The sequence below is a fragment of the Seriola aureovittata genome, chromosome 7 (assembly GCF_021018895.1).
Source record: "Seriola aureovittata isolate HTS-2021-v1 ecotype China chromosome 7, ASM2101889v1, whole genome shotgun sequence".
In the NCBI taxonomy this organism is placed as follows: domain Eukaryota; kingdom Metazoa; phylum Chordata; class Actinopteri; order Carangiformes; family Carangidae; genus Seriola; species Seriola aureovittata.
The window spans coordinates 19274811-19290096 of NC_079370.1; the positions used below are offsets into that span (position 1 = coordinate 19274811).

The 15286-nt window shown below is 39.0% G+C and overlaps 1 protein-coding gene across 8 annotated transcripts in view; it reads left to right on the forward strand.

Annotated features, from left to right (window-relative positions):
* The window catches only part of cobl (cordon-bleu WH2 repeat protein), a 57944-nt gene that overhangs the window by 19636 nt on the left and 23022 nt on the right, over nucleotides 1-15286 (forward strand). For 5 of the 8 annotated variants that reach the window (XM_056380709.1, XM_056380717.1, XM_056380710.1 and 2 more), the window contains 4 exons: nucleotides 1920-1964; nucleotides 2757-2845; nucleotides 3152-3223; nucleotides 9198-9371. In XM_056380709.1, the coding sequence (XP_056236684.1) occupies nucleotides 1920-1964; nucleotides 2757-2845; nucleotides 3152-3223; nucleotides 9198-9371 (380 nt within the window). The remainder of the gene's footprint in view (nucleotides 1-1919; nucleotides 1965-2756; nucleotides 2846-3151; nucleotides 3224-9197; nucleotides 9372-15286) is intronic. The other 3 variants (XM_056380715.1, XM_056380714.1, XM_056380716.1) reach the window with 3 other exon arrangements.

Genomic DNA, 15286 nt, shown 5'->3' on the forward strand with positions numbered 1-15286 from the left:
ATGTGATTCCACATTCACTTTTAAATTACTCAATGTAAAGTGTGCATTCAAACTGATGATCCTATAACCCAGCCACATTTTTAAACAATGAAATAATTAAAAAAATATAGATTAGATATTAATGGAGAAATACCTTTGAATAAAATCCCTTTGTTGGATTTAGTTAATTGAAATGAATAGAGTCCAGTCTTGGTTTATGCTCAGAGAATGTAGTGGCTAATGTTGCTAAGCTTATTGGTGACTTGAGCCTTGGCTTTTGCAGCTATAGTTATTAACTGCTGTTGACCTGCATTGATATCATCCCCAAATCAATTAGCATATGCTATTAGTGAACTGCAAGGTCTTAAAATATTTTTACCCCTTGCCTTACACACTCATGAGAGTAAGAGAAACACTGGCTTTAACAGGAAGCTGAGACTCAGTAAACCCAACCCCATTTCGACTGCCAGTGCAATGAGCCACAAAACCACCATTACACTGCATTCTGCAGTACAGCGTGACCTGCATATAAATATTTATTGACATAAAGTTACATGCAGTCAGAATCAATATTAGTTTAACCAGCTGCAGTGACAACAAAGCATAAACAGAAATGTAAGCTTGTGTTTGTGACATTATGTTCAGCTAAATGAACCTTGGTAAGTAGAATTTATCCTCAGGGGTACAGTAGTTAGGATATGTAATCCTTTATCTCGCAGGAAGTTGAATTATGGTCTAAGATCTGCTGGTATACCCATGGTAACAGTCCGCACCCATTGATATTTATAGATATAGTTCTTGTCATGGAGTGTGATTAGAGAGGAAATGCTTGTGGATGATGGCCATGAAAGATTTAAGCAATGACATTTAGAACATTACGTAATTTTTATGGTCACACAGTGTTTCCTCTAGGATTTTTTTCAGCAGTGGGGGCATGCTATGGGGGGGGGGGGGGGGGGTAAGAGTCAGTGGCAAAGTGTGTGTGTGTGTGTGTGGGGGGGGGGGGGGGGGGTAGAGTCAGTGGCAAAGTTTGCACCCAGGCTCATCTCTCCGCTGCTGTGCTCTGCTCTCCTCCACTTTGTTTAACAACTCCTTCCTGTCTAATGTTACTTGTCTAATAAGATTACATTAAAAGTGTGAGTAACGTAACGCTAACAGCGTTATATAGTTTACACTCACATCACATCTGATTACAAGTGTGAACATTAAAATACTATTTTTTACCTAACCATCATCATTTACGAGTCAGTAAAAGGCTTATGATGCTACCTGACTAGCGTCTTCTTCATCTGTTGTCTTTCTCTTCTTAGAGAAGTATCTGAACAAGCTCATCTGAAAATGCAGTCAGCAGTTAATACATAATGACGTGTAGATATTAGCTTAATGCTATCAATTAGTTTACCCAAGTTAGCGTCACTGAGTTGGCTAATAAGTCTACCTTTTCTCCGGTAATTCGCTGCCTTATTCCTCACGACTACACTTCTCTGACTCTCACCTGGTGCCTGACGTGATGTCACTTTCAAGGCCGCGCTCTCGCGAGTAATTAACTCCAATAGGATCCCCCAACCACCCCACTCCCTCCCTCCCCTCCACCCGCTGTTGCGCTCATCATCACACAGGCTGTGCTGTGAAGGTGGAGAGATGTGGCGGTGGTGCATTTGCGACAATAAAAAAAAAATAAAAAAAAAATAAAAGAAATTTGAAGGCGTGGCGGCTATGATTTAGCAGTGGCGGGCCGCCACTGCTAAATGAATGTAGAGGAAACACTGTCACATACTGTTGTGTAATGGATATATTTTGGTATTTACCTTTTGCTTTTATTATGGAAATGTAACCTATGGAAAATCCTGTTGTGCTAAAAAAGTGCAAATGTAACAAATGAATCAGTTCAGTTATCCATATACAACTAAATATGTTTTACACCTTGTCATGTTTTCCAGTTCTCCAGCCTAAAATGGCTTCTGCCCCTGCTCTTAACTACTCAGGTATTAGTGATGATGAGTCTTGTCTGTCTTAGTATTGCTGGTTCCATTCAAACCCATGTTGCTGTTTAACCCAAAGTACCACTGCTTGCTTATTAACCTCGGAGACATGTGTTTGCTTGTTAGTCATCTGTCTTCAAATAAATAATTTGTTGGTTTAATGTTATTTTGATACTTGTGCTAACATCATCAATGCCCACCAATTTGAAATAATTTATTATTAACTCCCCTTGCCTCTGGTTTAGTTGGAATCCATATAACCCTGTAGTTTAGCTCTGATTTTTGTAATGGTCAGTTAACCTTCCCGCCCTGTCCTTAAGCCAACAGTGTTATCATGACACATTCCTACTTACTGCTTTGTAGACACTGTAAAGTTTAGATACAAGTGGGTCTTGAGAAAAATAAAACGATAGCGCCCTCTGCTGAGGAAAATCAGTAGCTTATTCTACTGTGTTCTTTCTGAATGAAAACAAGATGAGTATTTAGACCACTCCAAAATGTACAGAAATTACCAGTAAAAATGCAAACAACACATTTATTTTTCTTTATCAAGTGAAGCACTTAAATTCGCTTTCATGATTTCAGGAATCAAATTGAATTGGCTTACGTGTACAGTAAGAGTGTACTGTCAATTAAGTATTCTGCTGTCATGATAAAATCATTGTGAATTTCATTGTTAACCTAACATCTATGCATGCAGAAATAATTAATCTACTGAATTGCTCATAAACTGTTCCTCGGTATGACCCTGACTTTTAATATGAAGTGCTGACACTCTTCTTTTTCTTTCTGAAGACTCAATTCACTCCAGTACCACCAGTTTGGGCAGAGCAGAGAAAAAAGGCTTCCTGGGTATCTTCCAGTTCAGCAGGAGGAAATCAAAGGTAAGATTCCAAACTGCTGTTGTTGTTTTTTGGAAATATCTTGTTTACATTGGTCATTTGTTGACAATATTCATTCAGAATTATTCAAGATTAACATCATCATAACTGTCTGCAAAGTTACGCAGTGACTTATTTCTAATTTGCTATTTGAAGTGCCATGAAAAATACGAGGCTGTGTAATAATCAACACACTAACCTTGAGCGGTGCATGTCATTCATATCTATATTGATAGTTACAGCTGAGGCAGGCCGAATGCATGCATGAACAGTTGAATGCTGCATGTTAGCTGTGCCTTCCATTTGCAGACAGAGACAACATCTGTGGACATGGAAGACTTTGATGATACAGTAATCCAAAATACTGACACACAATCCAATGTGAGTATTACTAACACACCTGAAAATACCAGAGGTGATAATTGAAATCAAGGTGGTATCTTGTTTTAATTGTAATCTAACACTTACTCGTCTTTGAAGTATTCAAATCACATATTGTGGGTGGACAGAATTACAGGAAAGTCTTTTACAATATAATACAAACATCTAATATTACAACAATGTCGACATTGTGGCAACAAAAATTGGACCAGCCGGACAAAAGGAGACCTTAATGCTGGTCACTAGTATTAGATTTCATGACATTGTTTGGTGGTTTCTGTTGTTATGTCCATTCCTTATACATTTCTTGCATGGCTGCTGCTAATCTAATATGGCATTCAGCATGATGTATGACACAGAAGGTTTCCCTGAGTACATAATGTTTTTGAATAACAGATTGTGATGAAACATTTAGAATGACATGTAAGAGATGGTCTCTATAGTGGACTACTGGAAATGTTGATTGGATGTTTCAGGTACCACAAGTGCTGCTTGACCATGATATTCATGGTCAAGTTTCCTGTCTGACCAGTCACGAAAAAGAGAATCAGCTTCACAAACATTTTTCAGTGCAGTTTAAATGTTCATTCTGTTGAGAATTTCAGCTTTAAAATAACTGCTGGTCATGGCTGGTTACTGAATTTTTTGTTGTCATCAAGCAATTTTAACACACACACTTGTCATTATTTTGACATTTTATAGAGCAAATGATTGATTAATTCATTGTTTAAAGTTAGTCATTACATCAGTTGATATATATAATAGCCATTAGGTGGTAGGACAAGAAAGACAAGAAATGATTCATGTAAAAATAATTTTTATTTGGAAACTATGGGAGCTTGCCCCAATATGCATTGTTCTGTCCAAGTACTGGTCTTCATTATGGAGGTGGAGGTGCAAAGTTGGCATGACCCGTAGAGTCACAATAGCCACGTATATAGGATACATATGGAAATTTTCCTTTAAGCTCAGGGCCATATTCATCGAATAGGACCTTGTTGCTCATGTACTATTGATTGTTTAGTTGTGGTCATGTGCACTGATGTCCTCCAGAGGGCAGCAACTCTCTCCAGAAGGTTAGCCAGCAGTCTGTTAGGGATCACAGGTCCAAAGAGGAGTCCTAATAATGCTTCTCACAGTTCTTGCACCCACTCCCTTTTCTTTCCTAGAAAAGACTACTGAATAATAAAATGGCTCTAGAGAATACTGTGATATACTGATGTATATACACAGCTTTATCCTGCAGTCATTATGAATGTAGGGAGTGTACAATAAGTGCTCTGAGATGATCAGAGATAGATAGAAGGATTCAGACACAAAGCATAAGAAACTTGAACCACCCAAAAGGGTTAGTCGGTGGAGGACATTTGAACAAATCTTAATCATCTTTAAAAATGGCTTTAAAGTCGGATTTTAAATCATAAAAACATTGCTAAATCAATGTAGAAGTTTTTATTCCAAGATAAAATTGTATTTGTGTGTGCATGTGAGTGTGTGTGTGTGTGTGTGTGTGTGTATCTCTGTTTGTGTGTGGAGTGCATCCGTGCTAAACCAGACATTTAGATGCTGCATTAGGCAGCTCTATCTTTTGTATCCATAACTCAATCACATTAATTTGATTTTGAAGCCATGAACTCCAGTTGAGCAGCAGTCATCTGTGGCTCACCTCAGATCAATATGGCATTTGATTGTATTAGCTGGAAAAACACTACCTGACTCACTCTGGTTCTCTTCACTGTTCTGTCCAGCACAAAGCTTGCTCAACTTCTCCACCCTTTACCTCTTTGTTCTCAGCTTTGTTGGATCATTGTCATAATCACATCCTCTTCCTCCAGTTCTAAGCTGTCTATGTGGTGTTCGTCATTCATTTTCCGTTTTTGTATGTCTTCATTGGCTTCATCAGATGCTTCTGACAACATATCCTCCTTCAAATATTTCTTTAGGGTTTGAAAAAACTAGCGAAAATGAAGAAAGACAGGGGAGTGAAAAAGAAAAAAAACATGGATGCATGAATTAAACATTAAATCTAATATAGACAGACTATTTGGTATTTGCTTTGATGTGAAAGTTTATAATTTATTTAAACAGACAGTGAGAGCGAAGTTATATTTATTCATATTGCTGTTTCTCAGCCATATCGCTTTTTCCAGCGGGCTTTAATGCAACTGGGCTTTTTCTCTCCGATATGATTGTTTCTCTGTCAGGGACTGTTATCAGACCACACACATGCATTTGTGCACACAAGCAAACACACACACATATACACATACAGTGTTATCAGCTTGAAGGCATCAGATTACCCTACCTTGGCTACATTAGCACTAAAAGCCCAGCCTCTTATCTCTAACTGTTCATTAGGGGCTAATCTACTGTGTGTGTGTGTGTGTGTGTGTGTGTGTGTGTGTGTGTGTGTGTGTGTGTGAGAGAGAGAGAGTGACTGAGTGAGTGAGTCTGTGTGTGTGTGGTCTTGACACGCTAACATGGTCAGAGAGCATCATGGTAAGGGCAGTGCGGATTCTGAAGCAAACTGACATAAAATAGGGACATTCATCTCTTCTTCTTTTCGGGTTTTAAATAAAATCAAGGTCCATATTTATCACGTGTCTCATAACAAATCACCCCAGAAATTATTCCCCACTTTAGCCACTTAACTTTGTTAACTTAGGAAGGACATCCTATCTTTGCCAAGCTCTTGATTACAGCAATAAAATGCAGTTACAGAGTGAACAATTTGGGAACTATGAACTCATTTTTCAGGCCTTAAAGCTCCAGTACAGTGGTAGATTGTTAATGAAAAGATTTTACACAGATTAAATGGTTTTCTAGGATTTGGTGGAACTGGTGTAACACTTTTTTTAAAAGCAAGTGAACTGTCACGTGTCTGTGGGCCATTGTAGTGCTCCTATTACTTTTGGTGATACTATTTTTTTTTTTTTTTTGTGTTTAAAGAGCAACTTAGCACCCCATGAAAATCTTGTTTTGGTAACTTTTGACCTTGCAGTGGTATAGAAATGTACTCAAGGATGTATCTTTACACCATGACATCACTGTTGGGTGTGGTTACAGGTACAAAAGTGCACACCTCTGGCCACAACCAAACCACGCCTAACCTACAGTGATCTTGGGTGTGGTCAGAGATGAAAGTTTCAACCAGAGTGGGCAGTGAAACACTGCCTTTCAAATTATGTAACTCCTTAATTATGATTTTTTTATTATTGGGTTTAATTTTGTCTTTTTCAATTAATGTGATGTGACTTCAAGAGGGGCTACAGAACAGATGAAGAGGTGCAGACGCAGACGAGGAGATAGAAAGAAGGTAAAAGATATTTATTGCAAGGTATGGAGAAGATGGGGATCAGGATAGGGGAAGATCGGGGCTGTTAGCTGTGAACCAGGAACTGAGGCTAGTCTCGGGCAGGGGCAGTTAGTGGCTGGGGTGGCAGGAGTGGGATCTGAGGAAGGGCTGAGTAGTGCAGAGTTCCAGGGCAGAGAAGGAGTAGGGCTGAAAGGACTGCAAGGGCCAGAACAGTAGTAATATGGCAACAAGAACTGAATGCTGAACAGCAAAACTGGTAACAAATTTGGCTCGAAGAGCAGCAACACTGACAGGTAGCAGAGTGGAAGAGGCTGAGTATTTATAGAGGTCTTCATTATGGGACTGTTTGCAGCTGGTGGGGTTCTGCTCTGACTCCAGCACATCTGTGTCTGCTCACACAGTCACAGAGAGAGAGACAGGGAGAGAGGGCAGAGAGGTACTCAGGGTGTGGCAACAGTTTAAGGAGACACTGAATTGGGGGTGGTGGGCGGGGCAGACCCCAAATAAGGGGAAGGAGTGGAAGAGAGCAAGTGAGAAAGTCAGCCAGAGTTCATGTGAATTTTGCGCTTTCTTTAAAAAAAGAATGGAAATCACATTAATCACTTCCAACATTTCTTATTTGTTCTGTTCTGTCAACCTACATCTGCCATCTGCCCCACCTTTCCCTTGCCTTGTTCTTACCCCTGTCAGTCCCCCAGCACAGTGAACAACTGTTAACCGAACAATACAGATTTTTATTAAATATATTATAATGTCATTTTTTCTGCTGTAAGTTTAGGTTGTACAGTGTTAATGTCCTTATTTCATGTTTGTATTGAATGTGATTATTACACATTTAGTTTCTATAATGTTTGTGTGTTTGACGAATCACAGACATAATAGGTATTACCTTGGTTACATAGAAAACCAAACTTAAAACCCTAAAAAGGCATAAAGATAGAGAAAGTGATCAGGAATCTACATGGGTATTTTGTGAAAGTACCAGCTATGAACACACTTCCCAGTGTCATGTGGATTGTCTCTCAAAGTCCAATGGATTCTTTATTTACAAACGATGAACCTCATTAGATTAAAGACAAACTGTGACTAAGCAATATATACAGTATATGCACATTTGAATTCACATGAACATTTGATGCATGTTATTGTCTGAATCTTCCTTTTTTTTTTTTTGCTATAAACAGTGGTGTCAACCAATAGTGTGATTCTGGATGTTGTCTCTGTCCTCCACCCCTTTCCATGTTAGGCATCTACTGACACATGATATAGCACAGCAGTAACTGATAGAATAGTCACTATATGTTATTAATACAATGAGTATAGTGTTTGGATATAAGGCGAGACATTTGTAAAGGTTACATGATAATCCCAGTGGATATTTCCATGCTGAAAAGTACAAAAAGTGCACATGTTTTCTTGCAGTCCTTTGATTCATCTCTTTAACTTAAGTGCAGTGTAACAGGTTCCCCAATACAATATTATTGTTCATAGTATAAGAATCAAAAATAACAATCAAAATATATTTTAACATTTTTTGACATGAAAGAAGCTGTAAGCATGTCTACTGGACTTCTCTTCTCAGGGCTTTTTTTTTTTTTTTTTTTAAGAAGTTTTGTTCTTTTCCCATCCCTCCCCACTGTGAGATGTTCTAACCTTAGGTCCAATTAATTCTAATGATCTGAACTTTATGTTCCTTTTTGCTCTGCTTTTATGCTGTATCCAGGCATTGTCTGAACGCATCAATTAATCTGCTTTTAAACACTTTTCTTTTCTGGGGATCTGGAGATCATGGGGGGGTTTGATTTCCCCCAATGTGCCAAGGCTCTGTACCAAGCTGAGCCACGGGGAGGTTCAGATATTCAGGAGCACTTTGGGCTCTCTTTGATCAGATATTGAAAACCATTTTGTGTTCCAATGCTTTAGTCAGGAGCAGCCACCCTTTGAAAATGTGGTTGCACTTTCAACTTGGTCAAATAAATGTTAAAAAAATGGGCTATACCTTCATAAACATTAGATTTCACGTGTATGTGCATGTGTCAATGTTTTTAAACTTGTATACACTATAAATGGTGGAAGTGAGGATCTTCCTCTGAGGTCAATTTCAAAGTTAGATATGAAATAACTGCTTATGATAAAAATTTTCATTTTAATTCTAAAATTAGTCCTCAGTCCTTGAAATAAAAACCAGTCCTGTCAGTGCTTTTCTTTGTTAGGTAACAGGATATCCTGCCATGTAATATTTTTCAATTACATTTTGTTGAAAGTTAGGTTGGCCATGGACCAGGAAAGAAGTGATTTTTCATCTGAATTCTTCTTTGAATCTTTGAATCAAGTCAACCAGTGTATGGATATGTGATTTTGCAACTTTTAAAACTTTTTTCAAGCCTCTTTCCATAAGTTTCATCCAGGCGTCTCCGAATTTGGATCATAACTGAGTGATCCTTCAAAATGTGATGGCATTTCGATCATGGGGGGGTGTAACAGCAGCATGATGAATTCATATGTCTTTAACTCAGTGGTCATGTGTCTGACTCACCTTAAATTGTTTGAAAATTGTTCTGTCAGCTCCTCTACATGTACACATTTGCTCATATATGTGCTTACATACATATTTGTCAATCTGACTTCACCCCTTTTTGTTCTTGATTTTACCCACAGGGTCTGGCCTCAGTGTCCAGCGTAGAAGACCGGCCCAGTACCTTGGGTCAGTCTCAGTCGGTCATGAATATGTCCAGGATGTCTCCCAAATCTGAAAGCAAGAAGAGGAGGGCCCCTGCACCACCGGAGGCCCCGACACCCATCATGGGACACATGAGCTTCGAGGGCTATCAGGTTAGTCAGATTAAAATACATCAATTAAAGGATTCATACCACTGACTTCATGATAAAACAAACAACAACAAAAAATGGGTTTGAAACTTATTCCACTGTAAAACTTAACATACATCCAGTGTGGCACTAATTCACACCCACAGAGCAAACACAAAATCTCACCATCTCATACATGAAAATACACACAGAAATGAATAGGTACTTCACTGAAGACGGACTGCATACACACATAAATTCAAAAACTCTTTTGAAACAATGTATAATTGGGATTATAATGATGACACTCCCCAGCATTTTCATCTTAGAAAAGGTCCCAATTATGTAAAATATCTGAATCCTCAGCTCTCAGGATGACCTGGAGCAAGAAATCTGAAAGCTGCAATCTGTCTGACGCAGCCTTTCCTTTGGGTATTTTGGCCTGAGATTCAGCACCTCAAGGTCAGAGTGACCTGTATCTTCTATATTAGAGCAACAGCTCCCTGCAGTCTCGTTATAGTGTTATGGCGGCATGCTGGGAAATGTCGTATAGCAACCGACATCCTTCCTCCCTCCCTGAGATAATAGGTTTTGTTTATTTGGAGGAGCGAGTGCACTTGAAGCTTATGTTATCGAGAGGAAATTTTTGTCGTCAGGACGGCATGGAAAATTGTGTTATTCTCTTTAGCTTAATTACCTAAAGTGAACTGAGTATAGAGGTGCGGAAAACATTTCTGAGAAGTGTGCGATGGGAATCGTTAGTGACCAAAGATGTTGCAAAATGTAACACGTTCACCGTTGAAAGCAACAAAGATGACAGTAGTGAAAAACACAAGGATCATAATTAATTTCAGTTCAAGTGTATCACTAAAGAGGTTAAGATCTTAAACCTAACCAGAGTAAACTTAACCACTCAGCTGATCCAAAATTTAACATCATCTTTCCACTTTAGTGTATATCTGTAGAGCTGGATTAACAATTACATAGCTACACATTTGAGAAGGTATAAATGCGACTAGTGTCTGAATGTGCCCTTCCTTTATTGCATTCATTGACTCTATTGTAGATATTTTTTTCTTTTTTTGTGACTGTGACTCTATTAAGAAGCTCCTTATAGCTGCTGCGATTATTTTTAGTATTGCAAATTGTAGTTAAGCAGAGGGAGACGGTAATTTATCTGTCCACCTGTCAGACTAAGAGTTATGACAGACACCAGAGCTGAAACACTGAGACACCACTGGGAGTCACCAGGGCAGCTACACAGAGCAGGAGTCTGGAAGGTCATTTCAGGACTTGATGACTGGTCTAATAATAGATTCATCCATCTCGCTCTTATGTCTTCTCTGAACTGTTACCCTGTCTGAACACAAAGTCTCATGTATATTCATGCGCATCCACACATTGCAAGGTCATACTGTGGTGCAGGACGCCTCTCATGTTTCACCTCTCTGTTTTGTGGTGTTGCTTGTTGAGCGGAGAGACTGTGGACAGGCTGTTGATGTGTTCTGCTGGTCTTATCAACAGTTCAGCCTCAGGTCAACAAGTGACAGAGATTTCATGTGTATGTCACACAGAATAACAACAAGCTTGTAGAAAGTAGAAGTTCTCTGTTGACTTCATGAGCATTTTTAAACATTTCAATGGTCAACATATAGACTGATAGATGAATAAATGGATGTAAAGTTGGAATTATTGATTGATTGTTTGATATTACTTAATAAGGAGATGTGATGAGGCAGTGTCATCTAAGGACACAACAGAGGTGTCAGGTGTTCAAAGATTACCATCATGTTTGGCCTGTGTTTGTTGTGCGCATGTGATTAAAAAGGATTTAGGTTCAGTGAAGGGTGTCATAGCAGCCAGGGTTAACCAGGTTTTAATCAGGGGCTTTGACGTTAAAGAGCTCTGCATGACTTGAATCTGTGGAACAAGTGTGCATCAAATCAAATCAGAATCGGAGTTGTACTTTCACGTTACCATAAAATTTGTAGTTGCTGGAGGTGGTATTAAGCTACCACAGAAAAAAACCGGCACACTTAGCTCATCAGTAAAGGAACACATTATCTTCAGCAACTCCGAGCTCCAGTGAAAACAGATGTCACGCTATACTTTGTAAAATATAATAGTTCAGATACAGGTTTGCCCACAAGGGATGGGCTGGAGGTGGGCCAGCTGGCAGTCAGAACGCACACACAATTGATCACTAAATGTACTGTTTGTATTTGCTGTGTTTTTGTTGGATTTCGCTGACTCAGACCTGTCATTCACTACAAGCACTTTATCCAACCCGCTGCATGCTTGTTTGTGATACAATCTTCGCTCCCCGATGTCTGTACATACAGTACGAGAATGCGCATGTGTCCTGGTGTGCATTTGAAAGAGAGGAGGATTAGGCACATCATAGCAGGTCATCTGAGGACAGCTTCCTATGATGACTTCCTCATTATAGACCTCCCTCTGTGCTGAACAAGCCTAGGTGGTCAACTAATTGTGGCTTTACAAGACACAGTAATGGACAGTGACATGGTAATATAAGCTATAAGTATGATGAGATTGCTATAATGAAACTAAATGCTTCAAATAGCCTTTGGAGAGGCAGAGATCATGGAGGGCGGTCATTTAAATCATAGTAAGAATATGGTTAGATTAACATCATTGACAAAATTAGGAGGGTCAGAAACTCTTCATGGTTGACTGGGGAAATGTAGGTCAAACTGAGGGCCATGTTTGAGGGCAAGATGACAAGCTGGCAATTATCGACTTCTTATTTGATCACAAATTAAGAATTCAGGTTAATTTTTTGGCTACAGATGACATTGCACTTTGTACTTCTTGCTTTACTTTTTCTAATGTCGGTGGTGTAAGGATTGAAGCTGAACCATAATGTAAACTTGCTTGAACACTTGGCCAATGCAGTATTCTTGGGTAGATGTTTTTAGTGACCATTTACAGAATTATGTGATATCATTCATTTCGATTTCAATTCGATTTTTTTTTTTTTACACCATATGGATAGATGTCAGGGTGTTGTCAGCATTCAGAAACGAGAATTTAAACATCTCTGTTTAAGATCTTGTTCCGTTTACAGTAGTGAAAGAAGATCGTTGACCTTTTTCAATGTCTGAGGGGCAGGTTGCTATATACAGGAGTGAGAATGGGAATAGCAAGGGCACTAAAAACAGATGACACAGGATTCCAGGAAGAGTGTAAAGTCATCTTCGACTGTAGGAGAATTAGGTGGTTTCTCATGGTGGAGTTGTCACGGAGTTAGAGAAGTTTTCAGTTTTTTTCCTCGGCTTAACAATCAGCAATCTGTTGATTATGTGCATATTTTTTATTGTTGTATTTTACCTTGGTTTGTATATATTTTTTAATTTTCTAAATGTGTAGATTATAATGGTTTATGTGTAATTTATCTCACTTTTTAAACTTTCATATTTTGCTGATGTAGTTCATTATTGTTTTATTTCAGGTACAGTCCTTTGAGACGTACACTGTGATATCAGGCTTTAATAAAACTTTGACTTAACAATCTGTGTCTGTCTTTAAGAGAGAAGCACTGAATTAAATTATGTTTTGGAACATCGAGTTCAGAAAAACACAGCCTTGTTTTTCCAGCAGTGATAGGCAATCTGTTATTGTGGTTTGGAAAGGAAGCCATGTCTACATTGCCTCTTGTGATAAAGGAGTTCACATAAATTCTGAGCTTTCTGCTTCACTGCTCAGTAACAGAAGGTGCTTCTTGAGTAAGTGCATTGGTGCTCATGTGTGTTGTGTTGTGTGTGCAAGACGAGTGAAAGATAAAGACAGAACAACTGAAGCAGAGAATGAGAGCGAGGATTAAGAGCAAAAGAGAGAAACTGAGTCACGTAGAGAGACAGAAAGTCAAAGTAAGGTAACATCAAGTCTTCTAAGAGTGTAGATGTGTGTATTTAAGTTGTGCGATATTAACAATGTATAAGCTTTTGGGCCATCTTTCCAAAATGCATTACAGCATGAAATCTGGTTGGAAAGGCCCTAGCACCACCCTTACCTCACAGAGGGGCCGTAGAGCGTAAGTGCACAGCAGGGTAAAAGTTAAACAGAGGACAAGCAGCATTAAGGAGAAGAAGGTGAAGGAGTAATGAGATCAGTAAGCAGTAAGCAGGCTGTTTCCTGTGAAACCTAGAGCCAGGGAAGAGAGATATGAGCCAGAGAGAAGACGGCCGACACTTCATAATTTACACATTACATCCTTCTGTTGAGACAAGTGAATCCTGATGTGGAAATTAAATTTTGTTGACTGTCTCTCAGTTGGAAGAACACAAATGAACCATGGTAGCAGAAACACTGTTGCATCTGAATGAGATTAAATTCCTCAAGGGAGATCCAGTTGTCAGATCTGACAGAGAATCGCCCGGAACAACTCTGATAATGTTGATGCGATTGCCGATCAGATCTTAATTATAGCAGTTTTCAATAGTGCGAGGGACAGAAGTACGTTTTTCTGTTTAATCCAAACTAAAGATGTTTTTATGTCTCGGACAGCTCTCTCTGTGTGTGTGTGTGTGTGTGTGTGTGTGTGTGTGTGTGTGTGTGTGTGTGTGTGTGTGTGTGTGTGTGTGTGTGTGGATATGTCCATGCATTGTATGTATGCCATTGCACATGTTTGTTGAAGAACATGGCAGTCTGAGCTTTCTGCCAAAAACAGTTCTCTGTGTTGGATGAATTGGTTTTTGTGCATGCTGTGTGTGTGTGGCTTCTTGATTGATCGAGCTGGCTACGTTTTTCCTCCCGATGATCTGTCACTCTGCGAAAATAGAGAGTTGGCAGCAGAGGGAGGCTTGTTTTTCACAGCCATCCATCAGTCATGTAATTGTCTATAACGGTAGCTAACTTTAATCTGCTCTAATGCACAGCTCTGCTTCAATCAGACAGACAAAACACAAGTTGCTACTGGATCTGTGTTCAGTAATATGAAGTTTCTCTATAGACTTTTACCTTATTAATTTCTTTGCTTTGGTTTTTCTTCTTTGCTATCCATCTGGGGTTTTTTTTTCATTCCATAATTTTTCCCCTGGATAACAGCTTTTATTTTACTACATACCCTGTGTTTTGTCTCCTTTGCAACATTTTCTGTCTGGTCACAGCTTTACGAAATGAATACACCCTCCACTTAACAACATAAACAAAGAAGTTCAGCCGTATTGTTGTTGGGTTTCATAGCTGTTAGTCCCTGTTGTATTTGTGGTTAGATAGGCTTAGCCTTGGTCAGATAAGAGTCTGTGAGAGAACAAGAGAGCAAAATAAGGGAGGGTAAAAATAAGAAAAGCATTGCAAGGACAGAAAGAGAGAACATAACCTGGCAGTCCTGATGTGAGAGGTCAAGAGAGGTTTGGAAGCATGCAGAAACGGATGTTTACCTGTTATGTCTCTACTGTATCTCTCCATGTACTCTCAAGGAATAAAACAGGTTTTGTCAAATCAGTTTGGAGCAAAAACAAAAAGGCAGTCCTGCCTCCGTTCATCCCTCATCCTCGTCTTCACCCTTCATCGTTCCTTTAGAGCAGCTGTTTTTGGTCATTTGTGCTACCATTGAAAAGAGCAGGTACTCTGGTTCTTGTGAGGCAATGTACATTTTACATATGTATGTTTCAAGAGTCTTGATGCAACTGACAAAGAGATGTAATACAATATGTGTTGTATTTAGATGTTAGTCTGAGATTTGCTGGGTCATTTACACGTGCATATATGAGTCAATTACAGCACATCAGCTTTTTGGACACTACTTGATTGACCTTTTCTTTTTTTTGCTTTAACACTGTAACAGGTGAAAAGATGATCTTTGACAGTTTATTTTCTTGCTGGTTGATTCCCTGTATACTCAGCCCTCTTAGATGGACTGCCAGTGTAAAGCTGAATTCTGTAAAGCAATTGAAAATGTAGCTTTTGACACACAG